The following is an 11,633-nucleotide window of genomic DNA, read 5'->3' on the forward strand; positions in this document are numbered from 1 at the left end:
TACTTTCACACCTGAAAAAGGGTGTGTTAGTATTTCCCAATTGTAGAAACCACCTCCCATGTCCTTCTGTCAGATGGATCAGAGCCTTAGAAGGAGCCTGTGAAGTTCTGGGTTGCATCAGAAAATGCCGTTATGTTTAGAGTTTTCCCTGATGATTCTTTTCATACTTACCCTCTGCTCAGGTAGTTTTAGGTTTTTAAATAATCTTCAAATCTGTTGGGGAATATCCATGAAAACATCTGGCCTCTGTACGGAGCAGAGTTTTTATTATATTCCCAACAGCTTTGTCTTTCCCATGGAACATTTTTTCTATTTTTTTTTTTTTTTTTTTTTTTTTGGCTAGTGCCCTGGCAGTGAACCTGATAGGGACTGATCTGACAGCCAGGTGCTGTCCTCGCACAGATGCGCCTCCATTGTACACTCTGGGTCTCGGTTCCTTGCTCATTGTGACCAATGGAGGGGGCAGAACCAAACGCAGAGTGAAACCAAAGTTCACCCTGTGGATCAGCTGGCGACGCTGGGGTTCTGTGGAAAACAATACCTAAAGCTTACTTATGTTCTTTCTTTCACTGCTGCTTTGGATGTACTCAGTAAACTTCACCTGCCAACGGCTCCTCCCCCACTTAATGAGGGAGAAAGTTTGGTCAGCCGCATCCTTCAGCTGGGGCCTCCTGGAACCAAATTCCTTGGGTAGGAGTGACTTAAAACAAATTGATGGCTGCTGGCCCCCCATTCTTCTCCTTCTTCTGCAATATGATTTCTCTTTTCGTCATTGTGCCCATGACATGTCCCTCTCTATGATTTAAACTCTGTATAACCTATCTTTAGTGGACCATTTCTGACCCTTGTGGTATGTGACTTTTATTTTTGAGTGATGTTTTTATATCTTTTCCCTTAAAGTGCTGTGACCTTCATTTTCGTTTAAGCATGAGATCTGCCTAGTTGTACTATGTGCTAGTTATGATGTTGTTATGACAAGTTTGGAGTCTGTATCAAAGCAACCTGGACTCAAAAATCAAGAGCCTCTATATATTTTTGAGAATGAATTTGACCTAAAAATTGCAGGATGGTGCATGTTCCGAATCCTGAATATAATAGGCATTGGACACACTTGGGTTGCCAGTGGAGGGGCTCAATCAGGGCCACGCTGTGTGCACATGCCTATTGTTTCCTTGAATGAAGACAATACAAGCAAAACCCTTGAGTGCATGGCTCATTAGCACACGTAGTCTACCTTTATGACATCTCCTCATTTACAACACATCGAATTATGCAATGTATGAGCCATTTTTCCTCTTAAACCATTTTGTCATTTTGCACCTTGTAGAAAATGTTTTAGGAGATTGGCATACATCGTAGATATGCATGTACATTTCTTTTGGTTAAATGTGTATACTTACATTTATCAAAGGAGAAGTTCCAGAATGCCACATGCACTCACAGGGAAACATTGGCTTAAGTTAGCAGCATGTACGTGAGGATCGGTGCCCCTGAGGTGGAGTGCCACTGTGCGACCATCTATCTGCTAACTAATGGGCTCCAGAGGATGGCCCACTATGTTCCTGTCCCCAGAAGAGCAGAATTCCAGGTCACTTTGCAACAGACAGAGTCGAGGTGCTTGTCTTGCTGTTGGTTGGCTCCTGTCCACACTAAATGTTCTGCATTGCTATGTCAGGCCTGTGATCGTGGAGATCCCCCACTTTGCGGCCCTTCGAGGAAAGGAGAGGGAACTGGTGGTCCTGCGCAGTGAGAACGGGGACAGCTGGAAAGAGCATTTCTGTGAATACACCGAAGATGAACTGAATGAAATCCTTAACGGCATGGATGAAGGTACCTTCGGATTAAGAGATTTAAAAGAAAGGAAAAATGGAAGCATGAATATATTGCATTTCTTTCTTATAGTCCAGTGATTTGTGTGGTGTGTGTGTGTGTGTGTGTGTGTGTGTGTGTCCCTTGTGATGTTTTTCTACAGAAGCTATCTGCTGTGTTCCAATGGTGGTGAGGCAGGGTACTCAACACATTTGCCTAATTCTCCTCCTGTTACATTCAGACAAGAAAATCCTTCAAGATAGCAAGCATAGCATTTTAAAAGGAGATACAGCAAGCTTTCATCTTTAATGCAAACTTCTTTGAATCTAAAACTAGTGGTAGAACAGACATTGTTGCCCCATGACAGAATGAAGTGATATTAAATGGTAAAGTATGTTTTTTTTTTTTTTTTAATGCCTAACCTGAAAAACTATATATTTAAGATACTGGTAAAAAATGCTAAGCTCTTCGGTTGGAAAACTTGCATCTTTCCTTCACTAGTACATTCTAGAATAATCTAATTTCTTTTTAAACTTTCTATTATTAAAGCAGTAGGAAAATTAGGTTCATTCAATCTTCTACCTATAATTCAAATAAGGAGTTAGCTAGGATTGAATTGCATACATGCACATACATATCAACTTGAGGAACTTAGTTTTTTTTTATTTCATTTTTTAAAATTTATTTTAATTTGTTATACATAATGGCAGAATGCTGTTTATTTCGTATTACACGTATAGAGCACAATTTTTCAATGATTGTATACAAAGTATTTTCACACCATTCATGTCTTACACATGTACTTAGGGTAATGATGTCTAACTCATTCCACCATCATTCCTACCCCCTTTCCCCCTCCTTCCTCCTCCCTCCCCTTTGCCCTATCTAAAGTTCCTCCATTCCTCCCATGCTCCCCCCACCCGCCGCCATTGCCATTATGAGTCAGCATCCTCATATCAAAGAAAACATTTGGCCTTTGGGTTTTGGGGATTGGCTTGTTTCACTTAGTATTATATTCTCCAATTTCATCTATTTACCTGCAAATGCCATGATTTTATTCTCTTTTAATGCTGAATAATGGTCTATTGTGTATATATACCAAAGTTTCCCTATCCATTCATCTACTGAAGAGCATCTAGGTTGGTTCCATAATTTAGCTATTGTGAATTGTGCTGCTATAAACATTGATATGACTGTGTCCCTATAGAATGCTGTTTTTAAGTCCTTTGGGTATAAACCTAGGAGTAAGATAGTTGGGTCAAAAGGTGGTTCCATTCCCAGTTTTCCAAGGAATCTCCATACTGCTTTCCATATTGGCTGCACCATTTTGCAGTCCCACTAGCAATGTATGAGTGTGCCTTCCCCCCACCTCATCCTCACCAACACTTATTGTTGTTTGTATTCTTGATAGCTGCCATTCTGACTGGAGTGAGATGAAATCTTAAAGTAGCTTTGATTTGCATTTCTCTAATTGCTAGATATGTTGAACATTTTTTTTCATGTTTGTTGATTGATTGTATATCCTCTTCCAAGAAGTGTCTGTTCAGTTTCTTGGCCCATTTATTGATTGGGTTATTTGTTTCTTTGGTGTTAAGGTTTTTGAGTGCTTTATATATTCTAGAAATTAGTGCTCTATCTGATGTGCTTGTGGTAAAGATTTGCTCCCATTCTGTAGGCTCTCTATTCACCTCACTGATTGTTACTTTTGTTGAGAAGAAGCTTTTTAGTTTGAATCCATCCCATTTATTGATTCTTGGTTTTAATTCTTGCGCTACAGGAATTTTGTTAAGAAAGTTGGGGCCTAATCTGATGTGATGGAGATTTGGGCCTACTTTTTCTTCCATTAGGTACAAGGTCTCTGGTTTGATTCCTAGGTCTTTGATCCACTTTGAGTTGAGTTTTGTGCATGGTGAGAGATAGGGGTTTAATTTCATTTTGTTACATGTGGATTTCCAGTTTTCTCAGCACCATTTGTTAAAAGGCTATCTTTTCTCCAATGTACGTTTTTGGCGCCTTTGTCAAGTATAAGATAACTAAAGTTATGTGGGTTAGACTCTGTGTCCTCTATTTTGTACCATTGGTCTGGTCTACAGGTCTATTTTGGTGCCAATACCATGCTATTTTTGTTACTATTGCTCTGTAGTATAGTTTTAGGTCTAGGATAGTAATGCCACCATCTTCACTCTTCCTGCTAAGGATTGCTTTAGCTATTCTGGGTCTCTTATTTTTCCAGATGAATTTCATGATTGCTTTTTCTATTTATATAAGGAATGCCATTGGGATTTTGATTGGGATTGCATTGAATCTGTATAGTGTTTTTGGTAGTATGGTCATTATGACAATATTAATTCTGCCTATCCAAAAACAAGGTAGATCTTTTCATCTTCTAAAGTCTTCTTTTATCTCTTTCTTTAATGTATTTGTTGTAGTTTTCATTGCCAAGTATGAAAATACTTATCATACAGATTAAGGATAGAATTTTAAAGGCCTCAAGAGAGAAAAATCAGATTACCCATAGGGAAGACCAATTGGATCTCAGCAGAGTTTTCAACCCAGACTCTTAAAGTTAGGAGATCCTGGAACAACATATACCAAGCTCTAAGATAATGGATGCCAACCAAGAATCTTATATCCAGCAAAAATTAAGCTTCAGATTTGATGATGAAATAGAAACCTTCCACGAGAAACAAAAGCTAAAAGAATTTACAGCAAGAAAGCCTGCACTACAGAACATTCTTGGCAAAATATTCCACCATGAGGAAATGAAAAACAACAATGAAAATCTGCAAAGGGAGGAACTTAGTTTTTTTATTAGAATTTAAATCTCTAAATCCCAAATTTGCCTTTGGCCATTAATCCATAGGTTGAAATGTCTCTGTTTGACTAAAGGGAAGTTGCTCATTATTAGGCCACCACAGGTTGCACAGAGAAAATGCCCATGTCCTAAGATGAGGCACAATCCACTTAAAGAAACTAGAAGAAATAGGGCAAGTTCTTTGCCTAAGTGACAACAGCATTTCTTATGCAAAGAGGGGATGGAAGAAGAAATTATTATTATCTTCCAAGTAAGATAAAAAGGATCAGAATTCTTATTGATAAAACTTATTCCTACCTGGGCACCACGGTTGCACAACTGTTATCCCAGTGGCTCAGGAGGCTGAGGCAGGAAGATCTCAAGTTCAAAGCCAACTTCAGCAACAGCAAGGTGCTAAGCAACTCAATGAGACCCTGTCTCTAAATAAAATATAAAGTAGGGCTGGGGATGTGGCTCAGTGGTTGAATGCCCCTGAGTGCAATCCCCAGTAACCTCCCCGCCCCTACAAAAAAGCTTATTCCTTGCAATATTTAGGCCACCTTTACTTTTTGGGACCATTTCTTTTGCTAGCATGTAGATTTAGTATATTTTTCTCTGAGATGTTTACAGGTCACTGATCTAGCCTTGAACATTGGCATCTTGGCCTTGATGGGGACCCACTCTCATAACTTTATGTATGTAAAAAGTATATTTTAAATGAAGAATCATATTTTCATATGTTTATGTTTGTCTGTTTTTAAATATATTCTTTTGTAAGTATATGATAGTATTTGCCAGTGTATTAGTCTTTAATTATATCTGTAGGATCAAATCCTGGGACTTTTATAGTAACTAGTTATAATCAATAGTCAAAAAACATACTTTTTCTGCCTTGTATTATGAATTGTAAATGTGTTCTAAAAGTGAATGACTCTCCATAATCCCTTAAAATTCAGTGATCCACTTAATTCAAATTTTCTACATTGTAAATCCGCCTGATTTTTTGTGTTGTCCTAAATATCTACACTAATGCAACTTATAAAGAGTACACGACCCTATCCCTGTGAAGTTAGATGACATATTTGGTAAGTTGTTGGCATTGGAGGAATATTGAGACTCAGAAATCATAAGCATGCATCTTTTTTTATAGCCACAGGAACTATCACAGAGACACCCATCTCACTAGAATAAACACATAAACACAAACCTTACCCTTTCAAGACAGATTTTATTCCTGTACCACTCCCTTGAGAATCCAAAAGGCCATATTATTTCTTAAAACCACAATAACTGGTCATGAGCTATCTTTGAATTCTGCAAACAAAAGGAGTTCATACACAACTTCCTCTCCATCACACGAACCAAGAATAGAAGAGGTTCGTTGTCATTCCAGGTTTGCCCTCATTTACAAAGGCAGCCCTGGAGGACTGCAGCTGGTATGAGATGCTTTCCTTTCACAGTGTCCTGGAAAGTCCTAGTTTTCCCAAAGAAAGAAAAGGTACAAGTTGAATGCTGACAGGTCGTAAAAGACTGCAATGTTTATTTATTTTTTCTAGTGTCAGAGTAACCTTGCTTAATAAATTTTTCTATTACTTGAAAAAAAAAGTTTTGATTCCACTTCTATTCACTATTAACTATGCCAATGAGTTTGCTAGAATGCTATCAGAAGGAAATCCTTGCTGCATGAAGATGGGTATTTCTTGTCTCAGTACTGGATAGCCCAGAAGACCTAGAGAAGAAGCGAATCTGCCGCATCATCACACGTGACTTCCCCCAGTACTTTGCAGTGGTGTCTCGAATCAAACAGGACAGCAACCTGATTGGCCCAGAGGGAGGTGTGCTGAGCAGCACGGTGGTACCCCAGGTGCAGGCTGTCTTCCCAGAGGGAGCACTAACCAAGAGGATCCGTGTAGGCCTACAGGTACACCCATATCGGATGCAGTTGATCCTCATGTGGATTTATTCCTTTGATTAAAAATGAGCATTTCAAATGGAAAGTAAAATGTTAAATAATCAAATTATTCCCAGGGGTGCCAAAGTAACTATGGGAGATCATAGCTCACAAATTTACATGAGTGCTTGGTAATAATATAAAACTTGGAATTGCCATATTTGAAGTCTCACAAACTGATTTGTGAAATGAAAAGCAATGCTTTAGATAGGATATTGACATTAAATGTAATAATATATGATTTATTTTAATATTTTTCTTTATTTTGAAAAGGCTCAACCTATGCACAGTGAGCTGGTTAAGAAGATCCTTGGCAACAAAGCTACCTTCAGCCCTATAGTCACTTTGGAACCTAGAAGAAGAAAATTCCACAAGCCAATCACCATGACCATTCCTGTCCCCAAAGCTTCAAGTGATGTCATGCTGAATGGTTTTGGGGGAGATGCACCAACCTTAAGATTGTTATGCAGCATAACAGGTGAGTCATATATGACCATGTTATAGTACAGAGTTCTGAAAAAAGAAACTTAGATAATTGTAAAAATTAAATTGCCTTTGTCATAAGATGCCTCCTGGGTTATATGCATTAATTCAGGAAAAGCATTTTTAATTGATTAGGGAAGCGAAAGCCAAAAGGAAATGAATTCTTATTTACTAAATGTAGTCTGTATGTGAGACTTAGATACTATATATGAATAGTCATTTCCACCCAATTAACCCCTTAAGTAAACTTTAACCCCATGTTGGCAAAAAAGAAACCAAGGTTGAAGGAAGATCTATAGCATACCTGAGTTATGCCTTAAATATTTGGAAGAGTTGATATTCAAACCCCAGCCCAGATATCTCCCCAGCCCAGGCTTCAGGTCTTCACTGAAGACATTCCCTTATATCTACTGGGTGGAAAAGAACATTCTGAATTTTACCCAGTGGTTCAACCCAACTGGTCTATCTAGGGTAGCTCATGTCTTTATCACTGATTTATTGAACTAGCTTTGGAGAAACAAAGTAAAGGTTTTCTAATGATTAACTGATTTTTGGTCTCTTCAATTGATAGTAATAGTAGCTGTCAGACAACTATCAAACTCTCCAAAGATATTCCCTAAAACACTGGTTGTCTCTTCATAATAAAACTACCACAGATAGAGGCAAAAACGTCCACACAAATAATTTGTTTTAGGGCTATGTAATTTGATAATTTCCAAATATATCAGTAATTATAGTGTTGGCATTCAATAAAATATCAATATTATCATAAGAAAGAAAAATAGCCATTCATGGTTGTTTTGGTATTGTTCAATTTTTTTTTCATTTCTCCTTCGTATTGACAGAAATGTTCACCCTTATTTATTTCTCCCTCTCTATTTCTCCCTTATTATTGTGTTTTCTATACTTAAGAAGGAGAAACCATCAAGATTATGCCATAAGTTTAGTAATGTGACAAAATTCAACTCTCTGTGGACTGTAATGAGTAGAGGGGGAAATGATCTGCTTCACGTATCATCCTTTTTTCCAATTGCTTATTTCCGGTTATCACTGAGTATTTCTGAGTGTCTTTCCCAAACTTTTTGTAGTGTGGGTGTATAATTATTCCCACTATGGTATGCTACCTGATGCTGTGGATGTGAAATGGGAGAGAGAAGTTGTCTGTGGTGCACCCTGAAGGTACCACATGGGCCTAGATACCATCCACCATGTCTTCCAATGAGCTTTTACTAAACAATTTTTTAAATTTAAAATAGTTTGAAAAATTAGTACATTTATGTGTTAATTTCAAAAATATGTAGGTGCGTGGAATTTTGTATTTTTCTGTATTCTATAATTCTGATAAGAATATATATCTTAAAGGCCTAATGGAGTAAACATCTGTAATCTTTCTTTGATAAGCCATTTCCCTCTTAGAGTCAAGGTCTGTCTCCATTTCAGACATATATTCCTCCTCACTGCTCAGTAGAAATAAGAGGTTACTGGCCCTCATGATGATCTACCTATATACATAGGCTGATCTTTGCCATTCATATATTTGTTCATTTGTCCTGCAGTATATATTGAGCTCTTAATATTTTTGAGGCATTCTTTTTTTTCCAATCTTCAATTTTAAGTGGATAGGAAATTTCATCTTTTAAAAATGGTTGTACAGAATGTGAAGTTCAGGAATAAGAAAATACTAAATATTGGATATTTAGTATTTATAGATATTAAAATAATAAACAATATAAATATTCTCTTATTCCTGAAACTCTTTAATTGAATCTTTTAAAATAAGTGTATATGATCTAAAACTACCTTCAAAGCCTAGCAATTATGATAAAAGCTTCAGAACATCAGGCAGAGAATGGAACACTTAATAAACAGTTATTCAAACAACCTCCCTGAAATTTAGTTTCTTGAATGGTGGTGTCTGCTGCTTGTGTTCCACGTATCGTTTTTTTAGCATGTAGTTTTGCCATTTTGTTCTCAATATGTCATTTTGAGGGGTGGGTGGGATTACGTGCATGAACACAGCCAGAAACACAGAGACTTTATTTTATGACCCAGAGTCTGGAGTTTTGCCTAACTTTCTTCCACAATCGTGTTATTTCAGGTGGAACCACCCCTGCGCAGTGGGAAGACATTACAGGAACCACACCCCTAACATTTGTCAATGAATGTGTTTCCTTTACAACTAATGTGTCTGCCAGGTAAGCTGTGCAGGCCAGAAAAACCCATTGGACTCCCCCTCCCCCTCAAATTATTCCTGTTGTTGTTGTTTTATTTGGCTTCTTAATTCTTTAACAGTGATTCTTATTTTTTTTTAAATAAGTTCAACATTTTCTTTCACCTTTTAAACTAGATCTACCAACAAATGTAATAGTGGCACTACTATAACAAAGTCTGAAAGTCAGATGAAAATCTAAGCAAAATGAGTGACTCTGCTTGGGCTGAATGATTGTGACTCTGGCTTTAGAAGCCACTGCTGTTTTTCCAGCTCAAAGGTCTTAGGAATGAGATATTTCCTGTTGTCAACAAAATATCCTAAATTACTTTTTCTGTCTTTCTTTTTTCTTTCTTTCTTTCTTTTTTTTTTTTGGCAGGGGGTTGCTGCGGATTGAACCTAGAGGCACTTGATCACTGAGCCACATCCCCAGCCCTATTTTGTATTTTATTTAGAGACAGGGTCTCACTGAGTTGCTTAGCGCCTCACTTTTGCTGAGGCTGGCTTTGAACTCATGATCCTCCTGCCTCAGCCTCTGGATCCAGTAGGATTACAGATGTGTCCACCATGCCCAGTCTAAATTACTTTTTCAACAAAATAACAAAAGCACAAAGCCTGCCCTGGTTTGCTTAAATGGCTTAGTAGTTTTAGAGTCTCTCTTGCATCCTAATACATTTGCATATTACCCGTTGTTGTGTTGGATATCTTTAAAAAGCTGAAGCTATCTTTCTTATTCACAGGTTAACTCCATTTTTAATATCAGTTCCCATCTGAATAGTCTTTGTTAAGCCTCTTCTCATTTCTTTAATTTGATATTATAATAATGCTGTGACTTAAGTAGGGCAAGAAGCATTATGTCTATTTTAGGAAAACTGAAGTTGAGTGTAGTTAAAACTTAAATTCCTATGGGGACAAGAAAAGATAAAAATGCATGAATTGTTAAGTAACAGTTCCAGCAATAGTCTTATAGTTCCTTCTCCAGAGGGCCCAACTATTTAGTTTCCTGCCCATGCTTCAGTGTGTTCTGCCAGTCTGGCACCTGTACTCTAAGGCCCCAAGATTACCAGTTCTGAATGAGAGAGACAGACCAGAGGTACTAAAAGAATTTAGAAGAAGGTATTGTACTAGTAGTTCCAGAGGACCTTTGAAGTATGTGTCAGAACCTCACAGCCGCATGAAATTGGACAAGAATATAACATGAGTAAAAATGCAAAGACAAAATGCAGAGGGTGCATTGGGGGATAGAATAAGGATCGATATCAACTCGAATTCAGAAATAATGCTGGAATGTTGCTGGCAACACTCATTATATAGAAGCCTTTAATAATGTAAAGAAATGAAGAGTCACTGTACAATCTGTACTTCTCAGTTAAAAAATACCAAAAAAAAAGAAAAAGAAAAGAACGCACAGCTGTGTCCAAAATGAAAATACTACAAGAACAACAATAAAACTAAAAAAAACTGTTGCAGAAGAAATAAACTCTTTTGTGAGAAGATGGGAGAAATAAATATATAAAATTAAAATACCACAAAATGACTCTTTGTAATAATAATTTAACTCGTATGTTACAAGAAACAGTGAGTATAGTTAGATTAGTAGAAAGAGGAAGGTAATTTTGTGTCCCTGCCATGAGCCAAGAACTACACTGAAGTTTAAAAACATTATGCCAACTGAAAATCCATAGAGACAGGAAGTAGAATAGAGTTTATCCGGGGCTAGAGTGAGGAGGAAAATGGGAAGTTATGGTTTAATGAATACAAAATTTTTATTATGTAAGAAACCTTTGGAAGGGTAGAAAGGACAAAATTGAGAAAATATCCATCTGATGGCCTCTACTTTCTGCTTCAAGTTCTCCACCCTGCGGTAAGGGTGATGCTCAAGGAGAGTCATAAAGGGATAGCAACCTCGCTGTACTGGGAAAAGTGATATCTGAGCAAAAAGCTGCCAAACAGCACAGATTTATGAGAGTCTGGAAATCATAAAATCATGGAACCAGTAATTTATTCTATGATCCATTTGAATCCATTAGTAATTAAGCATTCAGGAGCCAAATTTTTAAATGGTTGAATCGATACAATCTTAGTTATTGGAGAGTCGCTTGGAAAGGAATAATGAGATGAAGAAACACAGCAAATGTTGTGGAAAAGCTTCCGGAAATGCAATGAAGACTAAGAGGGGAAATAGGAACTCTTTCATTGAGATCCCTGTCAAATCTGAGGCTGGGCTTACACCACTAGAGAATTCTAAAACACCACAGGTGTGTTTCAGAGGATTGAATACATAGAATTGTTTCCAAGGAAGGAAAACACAAACAGTATTTAATAGTTGATCTCAGAAACCTGGTCTAGCTCCCTTCCCCTTGCTCCCTCTGCCTCCCCCCCCCCCC

At 37.5% G+C, this 11,633-nt stretch overlaps 1 protein-coding gene across 50 annotated transcripts in view; it reads left to right on the top strand.

Moving 5' to 3' along the window:
• The window catches only part of Ank2 (ankyrin 2), a 554,279-nt gene that overhangs the window by 504,243 nt on the left and 38,403 nt on the right, over positions 1-11,633 (top strand). For 28 of the 50 annotated variants that reach the window (XM_048813760.1, XM_048813787.1, XM_048813791.1 and 25 more), the window contains 5 exons: positions 592-690; positions 1,676-1,830; positions 6,313-6,524; positions 6,828-7,032; positions 9,136-9,232. In XM_048813760.1, coding sequence (XP_048669717.1) covers positions 592-690; positions 1,676-1,830; positions 6,313-6,524; positions 6,828-7,032; positions 9,136-9,232 — 768 coding nt within the window. The remainder of the gene's footprint in view (positions 1-591; positions 691-1,675; positions 1,831-6,312; positions 6,525-6,827; positions 7,033-9,135; positions 9,233-11,633) is intronic. The other 22 variants (XM_048813778.1, XM_048813804.1, XM_048813780.1 and 19 more) reach the window with 1 other exon arrangement.

This window comes from Marmota marmota, unplaced genomic scaffold, assembly GCF_001458135.2.
Source record: "Marmota marmota marmota unplaced genomic scaffold, marMar, whole genome shotgun sequence".
Classification (NCBI taxonomy): Eukaryota; Metazoa; Chordata; class Mammalia; order Rodentia; family Sciuridae; genus Marmota; species Marmota marmota.